The sequence below is a fragment of the Anolis carolinensis genome, chromosome 1 (assembly GCF_035594765.1).
Source record: "Anolis carolinensis isolate JA03-04 chromosome 1, rAnoCar3.1.pri, whole genome shotgun sequence".
Lineage (NCBI taxonomy): Eukaryota > Metazoa > Chordata > Lepidosauria > Squamata > Dactyloidae > Anolis > Anolis carolinensis.
Genome location: NC_085841.1, coordinates 178092877 through 178115368, shown reverse-complemented (window position 1 = coordinate 178115368; position 22492 = coordinate 178092877). Strand labels below are relative to the sequence as shown.

General features: G+C 39.4%; 1 protein-coding gene across 3 annotated transcripts in view; it reads left to right on the top strand.

Annotated features, from left to right (window-relative positions):
• The window catches only part of LOC100565879 (aldehyde oxidase 2), a 59163-nt gene that overhangs the window by 10762 nt on the left and 25909 nt on the right, over positions 1-22492 (top strand). For 2 of the 3 annotated variants that reach the window (XM_062960467.1, XM_062960457.1), the window contains exons 7-20: positions 1723-1803; positions 3303-3447; positions 6987-7079; positions 8010-8161; positions 9235-9328; positions 9556-9665; positions 11653-11837; positions 12652-12814; positions 13722-13814; positions 14425-14594; positions 16901-17015; positions 18307-18426; positions 20468-20564; positions 20898-21022. In XM_062960467.1, the coding sequence (XP_062816537.1) occupies positions 1723-1803; positions 3303-3447; positions 6987-7079; positions 8010-8161; positions 9235-9328; positions 9556-9665; positions 11653-11837; positions 12652-12814; positions 13722-13814; positions 14425-14594; positions 16901-17015; positions 18307-18426; positions 20468-20564; positions 20898-21022 (1743 nt within the window). Of the gene's footprint in view, positions 1-1722; positions 1804-3302; positions 3448-5369; positions 5467-6986; positions 7080-8009; positions 8162-9234; positions 9329-9555; positions 9666-11652; positions 11838-12651; positions 12815-13721; positions 13815-14424; positions 14595-16900; positions 17016-18306; positions 18427-20467; positions 20565-20897; positions 21023-22492 lie in introns of those variants that run through there. The other variant, XM_062960476.1, reaches the window with a different exon arrangement.

Here is a 22492-nt window from a genome sequence, read left to right as displayed (position 1 = left end):
ATATTTCCTCCGCAGATAGTCATCCAGAAAATGGAGCTGAGTTGTTCATCATTGCTTAGGATTAAATCTTATCATGCATAGAAATTTCAAGGGAATCAATTTTGGAAGAGCAACAGTGGAACAGACTTACCACTTCATCACACAAGTCATTTGCAACATTGTAGGATGCTTTCGCCCCACTTGAGCCACGGAGCCTTACGCTTCCCATCAGACAATGCAGACGCACTTCCGGAGGGGCTCTGTGGCTCAACTGGGACGCAATCGTCCCGTGACACTGTCACCCCTTCCCGCAGCTGTGATCCAGGACAAGCGTGGGGGAAAGTTGAGTGCGGGGATTTTGCACAGCGGATGAGGAAACAACTCCCACCCAGAAGACTCCAGAACTTCACATGTGTGACCCGCTGTGTGGGGCCGGGCGTCCCCATGAAACAGCTCAACTTTCCCCCATGCTCGTCCTGGATCTCAGCTGCGGGAAGGGGTGCCCGGCTGGTTGAGGACACAAGCGGCAGAGTTTTGTGGGGAAAGAGTTGCCAAGCTCATTCATCATTATGATAAGTGCCTAGATTTGAATGGTGACTATGTTGAGAAGTGGTATTTGGGTGTGGCTTTCAACTGCATATGGTAAATGTTTTCTCCTATACTTTGTTCATTTTTAATTCCAAAACGTAATCTACTTTCTGGATAACCCTCATATCACAAGAGACCAACCAGTTGCTCCCAGAATGAAATATCCCACTGTGTTCAAGAAGAGAGAGTATCTCTCTAAGTCAGAAGATCAAGTTTATGCTGAATTTCTGATTATTCTTTCACTGGTCAATATCAAGTGATGGGATAAATCAGGGAATTTTTGTTATGTAAAAAAGAGAAAAATCTTGTAAATCCTGTTCATAATCATCATTTAACAAACAGGTAAGTTCCTATACCTGACTAAACAGGAGCCTTTATGGTCTATCTGAATAATGAGTTGCCCTAAACAGGGGCAGGAATCATGTATCCCGTCAGATGCTGTTGTTCTGCAAGTTGCAGCACCACTGACTAGTTTAGTGATCAGTAAGGAAAGCAAAGAGATGTAGTTCAAGAATATCTGAAGAACCACATAATTGCCATCCTGCCCTAAAATGAGTAAAATAATTTTGCTGCATTTTATGTACACCTATTATTGAAAATCATTCACAGTCCAGATTTCAATTCCGAGAAACCTAGATTGTGATATAAAATCACATAATCTATCATTACCAATGATAAAGGATTGTGAAAGCTATCAGTTCTGTACCCTGCTTTGCATGGGAGTTTGTTACATGAGGTAAATCTCAAATACAGTAGGATTATTAGGATTATCACAGGATTTATCACATAAAGTTGTTTTTTTCTGTTGTTCTTGAGGTGGGGGTTAAGACCCTTGGAATGCATGTCATTAACCTGTTTTTGTGTTTGTATAAGTGATCCTTTCCAGATTGTCTCCCACTGGCAGAGCAGCAAGATGAGAGTAATGTCATGGTATACGTCCTAGGTAGCCAAAAACTTAGTTGAGTTGTTGGAGTTTTATTGGGGGAGGGGTGCAGTTCTGGCAAAATAATATTTTTCACTGATCATCATCATGGCTAAAAAGTCAAAGTTTTTACTTTCAAAAACCCTTGCAAATGTATTCAGTAACTCCATTTGCTCTGTGGCTCAAAATCCACTGTCCATATTAGTATTAAATATGTGGGCTTTTCCCCTTAGATGTGCTCAGGTTTATGCAAGCCAGAGGAATTCCATCCAAGGGATCCAACCCAGGATTACATATTTCCTCCTGAACTCATGGTAAGCGATCAGTCTTCCATCAATATTTGCTGCAAATAATTGGCAGAGGACCAGGACCAGAATGAGGAGGATTAAGCCTTTTCCTGTTTGAGATCAAGTAGCAAATGGCACAACATCAATATGTACAATACCAAAGGCCAACTAAGGGCCCTTCCACACAGCCCTATATCCCAGAATATCAAGGCAGAAAATCCCACAATATCTGCTTTGAACTGGGTTATCTAAGTCAGCACTCAGATAATGTGGGATTTTCTGCCTTGATATTCTGGGATAAAGGGTTGTGTGAAAGGGCCCTAACTTATTTGAGCACTTTAGGTAGAAAATCCTGCAAGTGCCTCTCCTTCACCATTTTCTGGCGGTAACATTGTGTGTGCATGTGTGTGCACCTCTAAGTTACATGTAGACTTATTATAACCTCATAACTCAGAGCCCTTCCACACAGCCATATAACCCAGAATATCAAAGCAGGTAAAGGTAAAGGTAAAGGTTTCCCCTGACGTTAAGTCCAGTCATGTCTGACTCTGGGGGTTGGTGCTCATCTCCATTTCTAAGCCAAAGAGCCGGCATTGTCCGTAGACACCTCCAAGGTCATGTGGCCATTGGCATGACTGCATGGAGCGCTGTTACCTTCCCGCCGGAGCGGTACCTATTGATCTACTCACATTGGCATGTTTTCGAACTGCTAGGTTGGCAGGAGCTGGAGCTAACAGCAGCCGCTCACGCTGCTCCCGTGGTTTGAACCTGGGACCTTTCGGTCTGCAAGTTCAGCAGCTCAGTGCTTTAACCCACTTCGCCACCGGGGCGATAATCCACAATATCTGCTTTGGACTGTATTATCTGAGTCCACACTTCCATATAACCCAGTTCAAAGCAGATAATGTGGGATAATTATTCAGCTGTGTGGAAGAGACCTCAGAAGTTGTTTTGCCAGTTCCTTCCTCTGAAATATAGCCTACAGCACCCGGTTTTGGTTGACAGTCTCCTATTAAAATACTTACTCAAGCTAACGCTGCTTAGATTCCAAGATAAATGGGGATCTGCTGCCTTTGAGGCATTTAGGTCTTGGTAGTGTCTTTGCAGTATGCTCTTGCTTCCGTTTCATCATATGCAAAATCAGTTATCCAAAGTGAGTGCCACACCTTGCCTAGAACAGGACATATCGTGCATGTGTGCACATTTGCTTGCCAACTTTCTTTTACTTGAAGTGCCACTTGGAAGCAAAAGGACAAATGGGTTTCTGTTTCCCAATTCCCTTCCAACTGTTCACTGGAGTTTCAAAAGACAGAAGTTTCATCCCAGTAAAGTTAATATCTAATCCATTATGGTTGTGCAAACATGCTTACATTTCTCATCAACCATTCTGGGATCCTTTCTCAAAAGATATTATTTACCTATGAGGTGTCATTATTTAATCTGATAATGAGAGCCGCAGCCTCCCTCAACCATTTGTCACGTGGCCCTGACATTCTCTGATGCCTCATTGTTGTTCTGTCCCACAGAGAATGGCTGAAGAGAACAAAGGAAGGACTCTGGTTTTCCATGGAGAGAGGACCACCTGGATTTCTCCTGTGTCCCTGGAAGAACTTCTTGATCTGAAAGCCACCTACCCAGATGCACCACTTGTGGTGGGGAACACAAGTGTAGGTGAGCAAGTGAAGCCCCATATGGAAGTCATTCAGACCTTTAGATGGGGAGAAGCAACCAGCTAGGCACCAACACTTTGCCACTCAGATATCTGTGGCAAGGCCAACACTACCATTAGACAGAAGGAAGCACTTTCTAAGAAAATACATTCTAGGAGGAGAAGAACCATGTGATGAACAGAATGTGTGTGTAAGAGAGAGAGAGAGAGATGGTTTGCTTCCTACAGTGTTATGCTTTCAGCATCAAAACATTCAACATCCAAACTTCACTTAACATTGTAGTCAGTTTGGATGTATACTCAATCACTTCAGAATAGCAAATAGAGATGCAATGAAGCCAGGCATGTAGCCGGGGGGAGCGGGAGGGGGGGCTTCAGGGGCTTCAGCCCCCCCCCCCCCCCCAAATTCTCAGGGTGGTCTGCGAGAAGGCCTTACATTTATTATTTAAACTGTTATTTTTATTCATATCATGATCTGATCACCATGCTCAATATATCCCATTTGCATGGGGGTATTGGGATAACGATACAAAAGGTTTGCTAAGGTAGATCCTCCCTCACTCAGACTGTTCCCCCCCCCCCCCCCAAAAAAAGCAAAATCCCAGCCCCTCCTGAATCAGAATCCTGGCTACGGGCCTGAATGAAGCAATTCACTTTAACAACATTGCTGGAAACAGAATCCCAGTTTAACTACTGTCAATACATTGAGATCCCAACTAATCTCAAAAATCAGTCCAAGCTAATCTGATGACATGTGATTTTCCCAAGGAACAAGACTATTCATGCAGCAGCTGGCAGAATGGTACACCAGTACAGGCAACAAACTCTACTTTCTGTACAGAACAGCCGTTCCCTATTTGCTTCTTAAGTGTGGGAGAACACTAGTACATCAAAGAGATAGATTCTAGATAGGGTGTTTTTTCCCCAGGGGATTTTATTTTAGAAATGAATTGCACTCTTAAAGTGTGATCTATGAAGAAAAAATAATTCGGTGTTACTTTAGGAGGTAGTCTATGGCTTAGTGCCAGTCATTAAGGAGTTTTTGCTGCAGGCAAGTTTCCAGGACAGAAATAAACAATCATAAGCATAAATATAATATCAGTCCCTGACATCTTGACAGGGAGGGGGAAATGCTGGCACTTTGATCTGGGCATTGCTCCAGTTACTTTGAGTGCTAACTAGTAGGTAAAGGTAAAGGTTTCCCCTGGGGGTTGGTGCTCATCTCCATTTCTAAGCCAAAGAGCCGGCGTTGTCTGTAGACACTTCCAAGGTCATGTGGCCGGCATGACTGCATGAAGTGCCGTTACCTTCCCGCTGGAGCGGTACCTATTGATCTACTCACATTGGCATGTTTTCAAACTGCTAGGTTGCCAGAAGCATGTTTTCGAACAGCGGGCGCTCACTCCGCTCCCGGGATTTGAACCTGCGACCCTTCGGTCTGCAAGTTCAGCAGCTCAGTGCTTTAATACACTTCGCCACCGGGGCTCCTGTTAACTAGTAGAGATGTGCATTTTTTTTCATTTGCCTCATAATCTGGATTAAATTTGTTAAATTTTCTTCTTACGAGACAATATCTGATAGGTGGGCATGGCCCGTGCCAAAAATTTAAGAATTGAAACTTACGCCATACTTTTTCGTTTTAGTTTTGTAAATATTGGAATATTGGAAGGAAAATCGGTTTCCTTTTCAGTGCAAGGAAGCAAAACAAAGCCAAAAAGCCTGCCTTAGTGCCTTGCCTTTTCTCTAAATTAATGGAGTCTCATAATTAGGAGGAGAAAAAGAGGGAACAGCGTTTGTTGGGAACAACACAGAACTCTGGGGAAAGTAGTTTGGGAAGGGAGGGGTTCTATGCCAGAGAACTTAAAAGGCCCTGCTATAAACTACATATTCCAGAATGCATCAGTATCAGAAAGCACCAATCAGGGTAGCAGTGAAAGAGATTTGTCCCTTCGTAACAGCAGCCAACAAGAGTTCTAATGAATGGTTGAATCTGTAAAGAGGAGGACTGACAGATACTTCTAGTAAGTAAATCTCTAGGCTGGGTTCGTAAGAAATCCCTAAATAGATGGCCCGCATACTATGGGTAAACATATTAATTAGTTTAGAGGTTGGATGGCCATCTGTCAGTAGAGTTTTGATGATGCCCTTCTGCCTGGAAGAAGGGGGTTGGACTAGATCAGTGGTTCTCAACCTGTGGGCCCCCAGAAGTTTTTGGCCTACAATTCCCAGAAATCCCCGCGAGTTTGCCAGCTGTTAGGATTTCTGGGAGTTGAAGGCCAAAACATCTAGGGACCCACAGGATGAGAACCACTGGTCTAGATGGTGTTTAGGGGTCCCCTCCAACTCGAGGATTCTATAAAAATGTATAATTTGTTAATATTGGTTTATATTGGTTAATATGAGAGACATTCAATGAGATAACTGTTGTGACTTTAAAAAAAAAAACATTTTTGTCAAAACGTTTTTTAAAATCCCTAAAATCAGTAGATGTAAAAATATTTCTGAAAGTTGGGGGGAATGATCCCCTGTTATCTCGGAGATAGCTTTTGTAGTTCTATTTTTTAAAATGTTGTTTATAAAAACTTTGAAAATTCTCCAAAAATCTGTGGATATGTTCTGAAATTTGGTGGGCTACCAGTGATAAATGTGTTCTACCATTGTTGCAAGTATCACCCGAATAGCTTTAAAAATGAGGGAGAAAGGAGCCCCTGAAGTTTCCTCAATTATACTAATTTATTTACTATTTATTTATTTATTTACTTCATTTCTACCCCACCTTTCTCCACCCCAAAGGGGACTCAAAGCAGCTTACAAACATTAAAATATATCTCAACAAAATATCAACAATCTAAAACATGAGCAATTAAAACACATATCAATCAATTAAACAGATTAAAACCAAACAAAATAATGTATGCGCAATTACTGTAATGATATAGTAATTCAATTTCCTTACTCTTGTTATAGAAATGAATTTTTCACAAACTATACTTTAGAAACATTTTAGAAATGAAATGCCAGCACCCCCAGTTTCGTAATGACTTTTGAACCATTTTTAATGGATCACACATATCTACTAACTAGACACGCCAACAATATATATCAGATTGTGTTCTTACACAGTTACAGTAATGACACAGATAATATATGTAATTTAGATAACTGTTCTAGAAATGTATGATTGCAATGTAAGCATGGGCTTAAACAAGTAAAAGTGACAAAGTGGTAGGAAACTAATTTCAAGAAAATGTGGATGAGTTGTGGATAACAGTTGCTCTATTTTTTTAAAAAACCCATTTTTGAAAAATGTGATAGCTTTTTACTTTTAAATACAAGTTGCACCACAAAAAGTACAGGTATTGCAGCTGATACAGAGGATTGGATTTATACACATACAAACAATTATGTGTCTACTTTTTAGCAGAAATCACCTAGACTCCATTTTACGGTCAGTGCAGCCCAAATTTAAAGAGAATACATCTGTAGAGAATACCTTGTTTTTTTCTTTTCTGATGTCTCATTCTAATTTTGTCCCCATTAGGAATTGATAAGAAACTTCTGGGCATTTGGTATCCCGTTCTCCTTCACCCGGTCAGGATTCCAGAGTTGCATGTTGTCACCATGGGAGAAAACGGTATGCCACCAATGTACCCTTGGAAGCTACTTGGAAGCTATATTTTAATTCTTCAACCGTTAATCAATTATGATGAAGAATGAACTAAAATGATAAAACCACTGTACAGGTGCACCAAGTAAACACCCCTGTAAAAGGAAGAACTCACAAATGAAAAACCCTGATATTAACCACATTAAGAGTGCTTTCTAGACATAGGGCTTTTAGTGTTTAAAGATAAAGGCATTGGGCATATATTCCATCTTTTTTCCCTTTCATTGCTTTTTTTTGGTGAGAAATTAATTGGATGAAACAGTGGACTGCAATTAAGGGAGTCATCTGTTGTAAGGTTCCATGAATAAGAGTGTGATTCCATAGTAAAAGCCTTATCTGGATGCATCCATTATTCATTCAAATCACACACTATATCAGTTGTTGTGTTAAACAGGGCTTAGCTTTAACCCCTTCTGGCTAGATTGTACATAAACACATCACATGCCTATATGCACTAGGTATCTTTTTCATATTTGTTATTTAGCATACATAATTTTGCATATTTCTTTGCATATTATGTATATGCATGCTTTCTGACTTAAGTTGTAATCTTATACACATTTATTGGAGAATATGTTTCACTAAACTGAGTTGAACATATGTCTAAGCCAGTGGTTCTCAACCTATGGATCCCCAGATGTTTTGGCCTTCAACTCCCAGAAATCCTAACTGCTGGTAAACTGGCTGGGATTTCTGGGAGTTGTAAGCCAAAACACCTGGGGACCCATAGGTTGAGAACCACTGGTCTGAGCTGATCTATGTAAGATTGTGCTGTTAGTTCATTAACTCCTCTTTCTATTAACAAATAGTTTTTCCAACTCCATCTGTGTTTGCATGTTCAGACTGACCAAAAAATGCCAGATGTGCTGTTTGTCAACTAAAAGTCTTTGATTCCAGGCATCGTAATTGGTGCAGCCACCCACTTGGCTCAGCTGAGAGACATCCTATTGAGCCTTGTCCCCGAACTCCCAGCGGAGAAGACAAAGATATACCGGACACTCTTGAAGCAGCTGAGGACTCTGGCTGGAGAACAGATCAGGAGTTTGGCTGTAGGTGTTACACATTATTATTTTTCCCAGCTCTAGATTATTAAATATGGTTTCCTGTGGGTGAGCAGATGGCAACTACTGGATGGCATATGTTCTGTATCAGAAACTAGAGCTGATGTGGTCTATTCAATTCCATTTTCTGAATCAGCACCCCAAATAACCAAACCAAATCTAAAGCTGGCCAAAAGTTATTCGTAACCCTTTTGGTACTCATGTTGGAGAGCGGTCCCTGGTCAAAAAAAGATTGGGAACCACTGCTATAGATTATAACATGCCAGAATGATAAAATGTGCAGGAATGCTTCATAAAACATTTAGGTATGTTGTACTGGGGAACATAATTTTTTCCCCCAAAAAACAGAAGAATCTGGATTGGAGAGATACTGCTGAGTCTGGTTTGACTAAATGTTTGTTGTAACTCTTGTCTAGGGTGTGATCAGGTCACTTGTGACACACCAGTTTCAATTCATATCCTTTTACACACCGTTTTTCCTATCCCTTGTACAAATGACTGTGCTCAAACTTATTGTTTTTTGGTCAAGTACGATTTATATTGTATAAGAAGAAGAAAATAACTCAAATAAACAATAAAAGGGGGAGGAGAGAAAGAAGGGGGAAGATGGGGAACAGTCTTATTGTTGAACAAATCGGTGTCATTTATTTGATGAGATATACACTAATTTGAAGATCTAGAAATCTTTAAACTTGTTTGGCTCTGTGATAAGATGGATATGCTGTAAATAAGTATCTTTCTTGTGTTGTCGAAGGCTTTCATGGCCGGGATCACAGGGTTGTTGTATGTCTTTCGGGCTGTGTGGCCATGTTCCAGAAGCATTCTCTCCTGACGTTTCGCCCACATCTATGGCAGGCATCCTCAGAGGTTGTGAGGTATGGAGAAAACTAAGTATAATAAATATAATAAATATATTAACCTCTTTGCTTAGTTTTCTCCATACCTCACAACCTCTGAGGATGCCTGCCATAGATGTGGGCGAAATGTCAGGAGAGAATGCTTCTGGAACATGGCCACACAGCCCGAAAGACATACAACAACCCAGTATCTTTCTTTGTCAGTCTTTAGGAGGACACATTGTAAGCAGGGGATCGGTCTGGGATCTGAACCCTGTTCTGGCAGCTGGGAATGCTGTTCTCAATCTAGCATCAATAGGTAAATGGCATTGCTCCTCAACCTTGTATATATTCCTGTATTAGATGGACTGATAATGTTTGCAAAATAAAATTATTAGATTTGTGATAGTATTGTCCAAATAATGAGTTAACATTGACAGAGATTTATTGAGTTGTCTTCTGCTACATTTTTTTTCTTTGATGGTGGAGATTAAAAAGCTGGATCAGTAAAAACACATGCCCTAAGCACATAATTTTTCCTTTCAGATGGAACACGACAGATTCCACTGAATGATGAATTCCTCACAAAAGTGCCAGAGGCAGATCTCTCCCCAATGGAGGTCATTGTTTCTGTTTTTATTCCATTCTCAAAGGAAGTAAGTGTGTGTGTGTGTGTGTTTCTCTTCTCTTCTTCTCTCTAAGCAAACCACAATATGCTTTCTTTGTTATGATATGATTTGATGTCCAAAAGTCTTGTATCAAAATTGTTAACATGAAAACCAACCATGCAAGCCTTGGAAATAGGCAATAATATCTCCAAGCAGAAGTGTTATCCACGGGAGATTGGGTCACATATACATTGTTTAGAGATACATAATTTTAAGGGAGTTGCAGATACGAGTGATGGCGGCGTTGTAGCTCATTGTGTTTATTTATCTCCATCTTCGCTTGTTTATTACATTTATACCTTGATGCTAAGCTTAGATAGCCGCCTCCCTGCATGACTTGCAACTGTTAACATTCAAAAGAGAGAACTGATAAGTACATAGAAGAATCAAATGTTTTTTAAAAGGAGACAAAACTCTGTGTGATGATTAATGTTTATTTCTTCCTCTTGGGATGACATGGAAGAGTGATTCACTACAATTGGGATTAAGCCACCAACTATAGAAAATCTTGCTGATCGAGGGGTTGGCAATTCAAGCTCGGGTTGGGGTGGTGGCAAAACCATGAACAATTAAATTAATGGATGCCAAACCATAAATGTGGCTTCTGCCTTTATTTGTATTTAGTGTGGCCCTTCAGGAAGGTCATTTTTGAGAGAGGCTGAAACATGTTAGGCTTTTTAAATAAATTAAAAACAACAAATGATTGTATATCAGTACATAGAGCTCAATTTCCCTTTTTACTTTAAAAAATAAAATCCATAAAAAATACAGATAGTTCAAATAGCAGTAATAGTTTGTAGTTAACAACAATATTATATCATATCTTCTTATAAAATCGCAAAAAGAATAGTCAGCAATGTTCCAAGACAGTAGTGATAGCTGACAAAGTAACTATCATATTCAGTACTGCTTTTTAACTTTGCTTTTGACAGTGTTTCGTAATACCTAAATGTATATGTTCCTATTCTGACGTTTGTTCCTTTTTTAGTGCTGGTCATTGACCGTAATAAATGAATATATATAACAATATTATGTTACCAATATGTCACAACACTGAATAGGGAGAAAATAAAGAGAACCAATAGTAAAAGACAATCTCAATATTCTTCTCACAGAAACCCAGAGGAAATCAAAGACAGAAACAGAAGAAGCTGGAGCGTCTGAAGATGCTCAAAAGATGGTTTTTTAAATTAGTTTTTTTAAAAATGTGTTGTTGTTTTTTAAAAAAAAAACCTTTTATGCTACCAAGGCTTTCCTGATGGGCTATAGAAAATTATAAAATCTACAGTTTCAAAAGAGGTCTTGGGAAAATACACAAGTCAAAAAGCATTGGGCTTCTTTACTGATAGCCTTTGTTTAGCATTGTCAGACATACCTCCAATTTTTCTTTGGATTTCATTGGATGTTCTTCTGTTTCTTCTTCTTTTGCCATCAAATAGAACAACAATATGCTTCTGACTACTTTTGGCTCTCAGCTATTTTCAAATCTCATATAGGCATGTATTTGTCATCTCTCACCAATGGGTAATGATGCAAAACAAGAATGAATATCCTATTCTTTGGATGGTTGTATAGCAGAAAATTTTGCAACTGGTACCTTGTTGTGCTAGCTGCAAATGATGAAATACAGCATTTATTACATCTGTCATTCCTCCTGCATCTTCTGCAAGACTATTATTCAAAACTTAGGAGTTCTCTCCTCTTTCAAATCCTTTGTCTAACAAGGAACTATTTTTGATATTAACCATTAGAAAGTATACATAACTAGCTCCTTTGCCTTCATGCTATATCCAGGGTCATGCTTCCAAAAAGCAAGTGTGAACTAGCAATGGACTTCAGTGTCTCCAACTAGAAACACCTTCTAGACTGGAAAAGGGTAGACTAGCACTAGGCTGTGCTGCTTTTTTGGCAGAAAAGGAAACCAGCAACACAGTTCTCCTATGAAATAAAAACATTTTCTTTTTTCCTCTGCCAGGATGAATTTATCTCAGCCTTCCGACAGGCTGAGCGTCGGAAAAATGCCTTGTCAGTGACAAATTCTTCCATGAAGGTCCTCTTCCAGCCAGGCACTGATGTCATTGAAGACCTGGCTATTTTTTATGGAGGCATTAGTGATACAACTGTGAGTGCAAGAAATTCCTGCCTGAAACTCAAAGGAAGGTATGGAAACATTAATTTTCATTAAGACAAAGCTGGTTCCATTAGGGCAAGGCGTTGTCAAGCAAAGTCCCAGTTCTGGTCAGGCCAAGATAAGGGTTAATGTTAATGGACAACTTCACTGGGAGATGTTCAGGTTTGCCACAGAGAAGAACAACATCCATAGAATCATAGAGTTAGAAGAGACCTCACAAGCCATCCAGTCCAGCCCCTTTCTGCCAAGAAGTAGGAAATTCACATTCAAAGCACCCCTGACAGATGGGCATCCAGCCTCTGTTTAAAAGCCTCCAAAGAAGGAGCCTCCACCACAATCTGGGGCAGAGAGTTCTACTGCCGAACAGCTCTCATAGTGAGGAAGTTCTTCCTGATGTTCAGGCGGAATCTCCTTTCCTGTAGTTTAAAGCCATTATTCCGCGTCTAGTCTGCAGGGCAGCAGAAAACAAGCTTGCTCCCTCCTGCCTATGACTTCCCCTCACATATTTATACATGGCTATCATGTCTCCTCTCAGCCTTCTCTTCTGCAGGCTAAACATGCACAGCTCTTTAAGCTGCTCCTCATGGGGCTTGTTCTCCAGACCCTTGGTCATTTTAGTCGCCCTCCTCTGGACACATCCCAGCTTGTCAACATCTCCCTTCAATTGCTCTGAAGTTTTCTGGGTGAAGTCCATAGAGTGTGTCTGTAGCAACAAGGCATCCTTAGGCCAGATGGCATGATTCCAGCACATCCATTTGGAAAAGCTTATTCCTATCTCATCCACCTTACCTTTATCTACAATGCTAAATTATGTGTCTTTTGAAATATCCAAAATCTCCCCAGAAATTGGAATGACCAGTTCCTTGATGAAGCTTGCAGGCTAATTCTTGAAGAAGTTGTTGTGTCTCCTTCGGCACCAGGCGGGAAAGTGGAATATCGGCGCTCCCTGCTTGTCAGCTTCTTCTTCAGGTTTTACTTGGAAGTGCTGCACAGTTTAAAGATGATGGTAAGGAGAATGGTACCCTTCTTGATACATGTTCACTTCATGACCTTCCTTTGTCAATTTATGGAACTGGAAACTGTCCATCCTAAATCCTCCGGGGATCTGTGTTCTATAGCTATAGAGACCTGGAGAACTTGATAAATTGTGAATATTCACTTGCTTCTGGTGAGAAGGCTGAGAGATGCTGCTGAATGAGAAGTTATTTTGTGTTCAAGATAATAATAACATTCCGACTATTGGGAAAAAAATAAAAAAATATCCTCCAGAGCTCCCATCAGCCCAAACCAGCTTGTCCATTTGCCAGGATTTATGGGAGTTAACTGTAGCCCAAATCATCTAGAGGGCACCAAATTGGGGAAGGCCATGCTAAACCATATTTCAGTATCTCAAGAATTAAATGGCTTTTCCCTGGGCTTATAGGGTTCCAACTCCCCTCTTCCTGTAGTGTGGCAGGAAGGAGGATATTGATGTTCCCACTTCTGTTTTAGATAACTTGCTGTGCCGCCCTCTTCCAAAGAAACCTTGGTTTATCTTACCTATAACTAATGGAAGCAAACCAACCTCAGACACAATTTATGGAGCTGCCTTCCATTCGCTTACTCTAGCTTAAATAATCTATAATGAAAAGTTCAAACAACATCCAAACTATAGCTCATCTAAATCAGAAGTTAAAGTTTCTGAGCACCTCAGAAGTTGAGGAACGGGAGAAGCTGCAAGTCAATGTAGAAAGCTTAGACTTGTTCTCATAATGCTAAACTATAATGTAGTGTGCACATATGAAGGAGGCCATTCTGGCTTGAGACATGTGACTGTTCCTCACAAAAGTCAGTGCTAAAAATGTTATATGAAATGTTGATGTAATATAAATGTTGGTAAAATAAGAATGAGTTCTTAAATTATCTTCTTTCAGTATCCCTTCCAATATCCTGACTTGCCAAAGGAATACATGAGTGCTTTAAGCGAGTTCCAAGAGAAGCCACCGCAAGGAATGCAAATATACCAGGTCAGTGGAGTTTGTTTCCTAGCATTTGGCCCACAAGTAAGAATAATGTTGGCTATCTTTATTGGCATTTACATTAGTACCTTTTGAATTATGTTACATTTATGAGTCCTAATTTTAAAATGTGAATCCAATATTTTAGGATGGTAGCCTTTGGAAATTAAAAACCAGTTCTTTTCTAAATGTCCAACAGGACTTATATTTACCTATTCTGAGTCATGTAATATAGAATTGCATACAAACTATGAGCACATGAGAGTCAGAGTAAGTGCAAAAGTATGTACATTTCTGATTGTATCAGTGTAATGGAAGGAAATAGAAATGGATGCTTAAATAATGAGGTAGGAATGGAAGATTAAACTGATATGAAATTTGGTAAGTTTCTTTTCATCATGTGATGGTTTGAAATCAATGTCTTGATCCATAGCAGCTATTGTCATTCTAATTCCAACTCCCAGTGATGTAGAATGGTTTTTAAGGTGCATCAAAGTATTTACAAAACAATGGTCAATACTAGAGGACTATTACTGAAAATGTCTTGCCTTGTGTCCTTATCAATTGTGCCTATGAAAATGGAAATGCCTGGACTGATTGACTTCCTACTGTGTCACAGGATGTAAACCCTCATCAGCTTCCTCAGGACCCAGTTGGGCGTCCCATCATGCACGAGTCTGGTATTAAACATACCACCGGTGAAGCGGTCTATGTTGATGATATTGCTCCAGCAGATGGACAGCTCTATATGGCTGTGGTCACCAGCACACGAGCTCATGCAAAGATACTGTGAGTATTTAAAAGGGACTTTTGCAAGAAAAGTGCAGCTGTGGAGGGACAATTTTGAAGAATTTCAGAACATATTTTTCTTGTTCTTTGGTGTTTTTGATTCAATGGTGAGAAGGCTCCAAATGTGATGTAGATTTTTTTAAAAGCAGCAACTCCATTTGTTTTAAATGAGATTACAATGCAATTTGGGAGTGCCAGGTGAGTTTATTTAGTGCATCTGGTCCATAAGACTTCTGTATGGAAGTGTGGACTGGGAACAGGGTGACAGAGATGTTTAAAAGGTGAAAGTGAACGCCAATGAGTCAGCTGAGAAATATGTATCAGTTAGACTTAGTCACAGAATCATAGAATCGTAGATTTGGAAGAGACCTCACAGGCCATCCAGTCCAACCCCCCTGTAAGAAGCAGGAAAATCTCATTCAAAGCTGTTTGAAATTGCATTCTATGGCAGTGTGGATGGAGCCTTACAGTTTATAGAAAGGTGATAGTGCAAGGGGTGAAGAAAGTCAATTAAGGATAAAAATCAATTAGATTCAAAACACTTAGGTTCAGTTAGGATTGTGAGAAAAACATGAAAGAATCAGTGCGGTGTTAGAATCAGTTTGGATTATGATGTGTTAAACAAGGGCCCTTCCACACAGCCATGTAACCCAGAATATCAAGGCAGAAAATTTCACAATATCTGCTTTGAACTGGGTTATCTGAGTCCACAATGCCATATATCACAGCTCAAATCAGAAAATGTGGGATTTAATTCAGCTGTGTGTAGGGGGCCTAAGTTAACATTAATAACTAAATCTTGAAATTCTGTAAACAAGTAATCTTTAGCTGTATATTGAACTTGTGTTTGATACATTATATACATGTCCTTCTGGGACCACTACAATAGTGCTATCAGCATGCCTGTGATGGCAGTATTGATTCAAAGACAGTGGTGCCCAGAAATGATACTATTAAAATAAAGTGTCACACCAGAACCACAAGGATATCTAGAAGGCCCTCACACATGGATCCATAGCAAGAGGGATGACTGTAAGTCCTCACATTTGGTGGCAGTGATAAGATAGTTGGAGCTACGGCAGTCAAAATGTCATCAAAGTGACAGTTTTGTAGTGTGAACACCCTTATTGTAAATTTTGAAACCTGACAACTTGTTTAATTTCATGCTGTCTACATGTTTAATGTTGTCCTATTAGTTTGCCATTTTAACCTCATATTAGTTTAACAGAAAACAATAAAAATATATAGATAATAATAATAATAATAATAATTATTATTATTATTATTATTATTATTATTTTATTTCTCACCCTACCTATCTCCCCAAAGGGACTCAGGGTGATTTACACATACAAAAGGCAAACATTCGATGTTGTAAACAATAATAAAAACAGAAGCAAATATACATACATAAAAACATAACATGATAAAATAATAAAATACAGATCATAATTAAAAGCGCTTATAAAATAAGCTCTATGGGAGAGATAATGTTTGGGCCTCCTAAAGTGTAATAACCAAGTACTGTTCAGATGGAATCTAGAGATATAGCATGTAGGTATGAAGTGGCCCTACAGTATGTTATTCCTTAGTAAGAAAACAGTCAAGAGGGTGTGTGTGTGTGTGTGTGTTTGTTTGTTTTTTGAATATTCATCTGCTCCTCCATCAGTTATGGAGCATAGATGAATTTTAAGATATTTTTTTAAGGAGGGGAGGGAAGGGGCTGTTCTCACTTCAATAAGGAGGGTGTTTCAGAGAGCCAGAGTGACCACAAAGAAGGTCCTCTCTCTCATGCACACTTGGGACGGAGGTGGGATCAAGCGAAGGGCCCCCTCACATGATCGCAATGGCCGAATGGGATTGTAAACCAGGATGAAAGTCAGCTTTTTAAAAATGAATTGGAGATAAACCAATTTGGGTGGGTTAAATTTCTGAATTGGCTGTTTGCTCATTTGGATGAAGATTTAAAAAGGAAATAATCTAATGGCAAAAGAATGATGTTATATCATAGCACCAGGGAGGTACCCTTTTCATGATTTGAAATTTCACCCTTGGTTAAGTTTCCTTCATTTTTAATCTGGGCAAAATACAAAAAAAATAGGCTTAAATATTTTGGGGGTTTAAAAAAATACTTATTTCTAATTGCAGGACTATGCATTTCATCTAATCATTCCCATCCATTACCTAGGGAGGAGAGTTTACTTTTATTTTTATCATTTTCATTTTAAATCATAGGTAGACACATCTATTCACAAATTCATCTTACCCTTAGAATACACCCTTTTTAATGCCCTTAACTTTTTCAGATCCATTGATACATCAAATGCTTTGGAAGAGCCAGGGGTAGTTGCTGTGGTAATGGCTTGTGATATTCCAGGAGAAAATGGTGATGCAGATGAGAAAGTGTTTGCTGAAGATGAGGTACATCTTCATTTAGGTTTTCTGTTCAACTCGCAAAAAAATCCCCCACTGAATTCAGATAGAAGAGTATGGAATTGTATCCTAAATCCACTTTTTTTCTCTGTCAAAGGTTTATGTTCATGATTATTCTGTTTTAAAAAATTCAGTTAAACCAGCAGAACTCAATGTTTGGGAGGAACAAGGTAACCCGTTCCATAGAAGGAATTACCAGTCGTAGCTGCTACCATCACTGAAGGTGTTTGCTGAGAAATGTTGAAGGAATGTTTAACACTGTATGAGTCAGTTTCCACCATGTCCACTGCTTCACAGAGGAGAGTTCTTCTAAGTCAGTGGTTCTCAAACTGTGGGTCTCCAAATGTTTTGGCCTTCAACTCCCAGAAATCCTAACAGCTGGTAAACTGGTTGGGATTTCTGGGAGTTGTAGGCCAAAACACCTGGGGACCCACAGGTTCAGAACCACTCTAAGCCCAGTCCAAATCGGGTTTAAAGAGCAAGAACTGTGAACAAGGGAAGGCAGAAGAGGTCTCAAAATTGCCCCTAACTTGGGCAACAGACAGATCAACTGATCAAAATTCTTTCTGTGGCATTCTCTAAATTATAGCAAACACCTAGAAATTAGTATCCTTATATATCATTAATCTATACTACTTAAATGAGTACCCTGAATGATGTGTATAATATCTCTTCACTTTGTGTATGGTACAATTCTTCTCTCCTGGCATGTTTATCATAGCCCTCATGCATTGTAAGCTATCATTACCCAACCTCTGCTGATCTTTTCATTGTAGAATGCACCAGAGACATTCCAAGAAGAGTTCCAAGAAAATTTCAAAACACAATTTTAAAATAATCATAGGATAATGTTGACTGGGCTGCCTCAAAACCATGCTGTTATGTATTTATCGTGTCAGAAGCGAACCGAGGGTACAAGTTGTACTGTATTTGAAAACACAAAGTTAAAAAAATCTTGGCATTATACTGAATGTCCTTTGACCAGTAGCTGGCCACTTGGAGTTCCCCTGGTGCTGCTATAAGAAGGTCTTCCATTGTGCATGTGGCAGGACTCAGACTGCATTGTAATAAGTGGTCTCAAATGCCATGGACTCCACTTTGTAGCCCCATTTCTTAAGGTTGGCTCTGCATCTTGTGGTGCCCGAGCGCAGTCTGTTCAGTGCCTTCCAAGTCGACCAGTCTTCTGTGTGCCCAGGAGGGACTCTCTTCTGGCATCAGCTGTTACCATGACGTCTAATAATAAAGCCGCTCAGATTCATGTTGGTTGGTTCTCATGTAGGTAATCTACATCGGAGACATTATCTGTGGTATAGTTGCAGAAACCTATGAATGTGCAAAGAATGCCAGAAGCAAAGTGAAGATAGAGTATCAAGATCTAGAACTGATTCTGACCATTGAGGTAAAAACCAGTGTGTGTTTGTGAAGATTTGTGGTGTTTCTTTTGTAACCAGTGGTGGAAATAAGATGAACTTTTCAAGTTCAGAACCAGGGCATATCTAGCCTGGCATGCTTTTCCTGATAGTGACCAGCCAGATTCTGTTCATTTAACTGAAAAGCCCTCCAATAAGACGTGAAAGCAACAGGCCTCCACTGTGGTTGGCCTTCCCAGCAACTGATTCCACGTACCCGCTATACTTAGTAATCATGAACTCAATAAATGTGCCCAATTCATTTTTGTAGACATCCCAGCCTGTAGCCACCACTATATCTTGTGGCTGTGGTTCCAAAATTAACTAAGGTTTTTTATTGCTGGTGCTATATTGCTGATTACTTTTTGCAGATGAGTTTGAATTCACCTATTAAAAGGAGAACCAAAACATGTCCCTATCAAGCCTCCATAAATTATGCATAGCGTTTTAGAAATCTGCTGTCTTTCAGTCCTAACTGCCCTCCTTCTAGAAAAGTGCTAACACTTCCATACAAGGAAACTGTTGTGATCTCTTGTTTGTTTCCATTGCCCCTTTTCCTCCCCTCCAATAGAGGGAAAATTTCTCTACAGCTATGTGCAAAATCACATCTCAAGCACAAGAAAATGGAATATTTAGCACCAGAGCAGAAAACTTGATGAGAAAAGCTAAAGGAGACGTCTGCTCTTTAATACACTTATTGGTAGAACTCCCAATACAAAACGATGTGGTCTGAAAGTGTTTCATGTCTACTGCCCACAATACATACTCATGTATACATTGATCTAATCTATAAATTGAAGTCAGGTTTGGTGGGCGGCGAAAATATAGATTTTGCTGCAGATAACTCAACAATAAAACTTGCAGGCATGTAGCAAATAAATCTCTTCTCTTAAAAATGTATAGAGATAACATTCTTAGGAAGACCTAAAGAAAAGGAGTGGTTATGTTTATTTTAAGGGTTACAATTTGGGGGGTGCAACTTAGATTGTAGATCTTAAAATGTATTAATGAAGGAAAAGAATGAAAATGAGGGAAGAGAAGCAAGACAAACTACCAGCTTCTAATAGCAACTCCCTATACGAAGAGAACCTGTGGGTGCCGTGAGGCAGATGCAGAAGTGGAGGACTCAGAACACTTTTTCTTAAAATGCCCCTATTACAACAGGATTCGATCTTTCTATTTAGAGCCTCTGCTGGAGAACCATACTCATTTAGAGAATAAGGAGAAATTGCACATCCTTCTACAGGGTTCAGATGAAAGCTCTATTTTAAAACTGACCCTTTTTACGCAAAAAGCGCTGGTCATCCGCGAGAAGATGGAAGCTGAGAGCTGTGACGTTAATGCCATTAACAAAATCCAAATTTAAAATTTACTATGGACAAGCCACTAGTTTCACTTACCCTTGTCCCCGCTTAAACCTTACTTTAAGAGCATGAAAAAGTTACATCCTTGAACAAGTAAGCCAACTGTCACATTAACTCATAGCCAGTAGGAATTTCATTTCAACAAAGTAACTTTTAAAAATTCTGCTCATGCTTTATACACTTTACGGAATTTGGCATTCAATGGACAAGAAAAGAGCATATTGTCCAGCTCATGTTAGGCAATCAGCTCATTGACGATATAGTGGGAAAGAATGTCAACATATTTCAAAGATCGAAAGTGGTCATGGCAGCTGTCTAGGTACTGTTCCATTATCCCAGTGGAAGCCACAAAGGGACGCCAGAGAGAGAGAGAAAGATAGCCTATTTTACAGGAGGGCAGTTGAAGGAGGAAAACCATTTCCCCCATTTTTGCTGATTATTCCTCCTCCCAACTTCCAATGTCATAAATGAGGGTTGTTTCCATGGAGGGGATATGGGTGAGGTGAATAACAGGAAAACAGGAGGAAATGGTTTTCCTGCATCAACCCATTCCCCACCCCCGTAAAATGGACTATTCTTCTCTCTCTAGATTCCCCTTGTGGCCTTCGCTTGCATAATGGAACAGTACCATCTTTTATATATGTTCTTCTTTTCCCCTCTTTTATAGGAGGCAATAGAGCATAATTCATTCCTGTCAAAAGAAAAGAAAATAGAAAAGGGAAATGTTGAAGACGCCTTTGAGACAGTTGACAAAATCCTGGAAGGTAAGCCACTGCCAACCCTGGATGCAATCCTACTTCAAGGTGGATTCATGAAATGATTCACATGTCACTCAGATGTAGCACTGAAGAGTTTCTTTAATACACACCAGAAAAATTCCTTTGGATGAAAAGCATAGCATTGGATATTATTGTACCTCAGACAAAAAAAAAACCCTTGCTATATAAATCTTTCCTTTCTCAAAGAAGTGTCTATTGCTGAATTTGGATTGTTCTTGTATGTCCTAAATGTAGTTTCCTATATATAGTTTATGTTCATTAAACTATCAAGACATTGATAAAATAAATGCAGTATTATCATCTGTAATTTTTGGACAGGTGAAATTCATGTTGGAGGCCAAGAACATTTTTACTTAGAAACAAATAGTATATTTGTCATTCCAAGAAAAGAGGATAAGGAGATGGATCTGTATGTTTCTACACAGGATGCTTCAAATGCACAGGTGAGGTGACCCAAAACTTTGACTCTCAGTATGGAAAAGATGTGCCATGGTTTCAGCAGGAATCATTGAATAATTTTTTTGGAAGTGTTAAAGTTGGATGTTGTGAAAATAATTCAAACAATGACAAGATTAATCATGACCAATTGCTGTTAAAACAGTTACAAAACATTAAGGTTAAAAAAAATCAAAATATAATATCAGATGTTCGATTTACATAGTAGTATTAGAATTACTAGAGTCCAAAAATCGTAGACTGTTAAAGATGAAGTAGCCAAAGACATAGTCTCTATCATTTATCTGATGAAAGGGACTAGTGTCCGCATTTCTGGTACTATGATTCCACTTTATACAGTTCTAGGACCTCCTCACACTTGCCACCAGAATTGCTGCGGATTGCCGTGGATCACTGCAATTGTGGCGGCACCTGCCCAAGGGACCTGTTGCCCCATGCCCCACACCGTCCCGGCTTTCCCCCTACCACATCACATGGGGGAAAGTGTCAGGCAGGCAGCTCGACCCGTGGATCTCTATGGAAAGACGGGATGCCTCTTGTCTTTCACCACCCGCTATTTTTTGGTGGCAGCAATAGGTGTTTAGCAATTTTGCCATAGAGCCGCCCAGGAAGAACTTCCCTGGACTGTGATGGGAGTCAGCAGGCTCCATGGCAAAACTGCTAAACACCTGTTGTGGTCGCCAAAAATAAGCATGTGTGAAAAGGCCTAGTGATATAATCCTACTCTGCCATGGCTGCATCCAGAAACCAAAGGAGCTAACTATCAGAAAATTGAAAAGACCTTCCCTAATTGCCTATCACAAGTTGGCATCTAAAGTGAAATGATGATGATGATGATGATGATGATGATGATGATGACGACGACAACAACACTTTATTTATATACCACCCTTTCTCCTCAAGGGACTTAGGGCAGTTTCCAACACAAATGAAAGCATACAACAAGTTAAAACCGTATAACAACAACAACAACAACATGATACAAAATGAAAATAAGCACACAAGACATACAATCAGTTAACAAAGACTTAAAACTAATGACAAAAAACTCCATCTACAAACCAAGATACTGTGACCATGATAATACTAAAATTGTGGAGTATGAAAGACTCCAGAAAAATTATAGCCGTCGACTATTCAGCTTCTGATCAGCCTATGTTTGACATGTTTTGCTTCATTTTTTGTAGGGTAAATTTCACTAGAGTGTGAGACTGAAATTGAGAGAATAATTCCCTCCTCTTTGGAATGTTCAAATAAATCTCTATGTGTCACTTGTAACTATGTAAACATCAGTTAATTAAATATCACACTCCAGAAAAGATTCTAATATATAGTAATAATAAACACTTAACATTAGTATCCATGATCCCCAGGTTGAGAATCATTGCTGTTAAACATATTTTTAGTTTAACTTTCCAATCTTCAAATATTATATAGTAAAATAATATGAGGTTGCA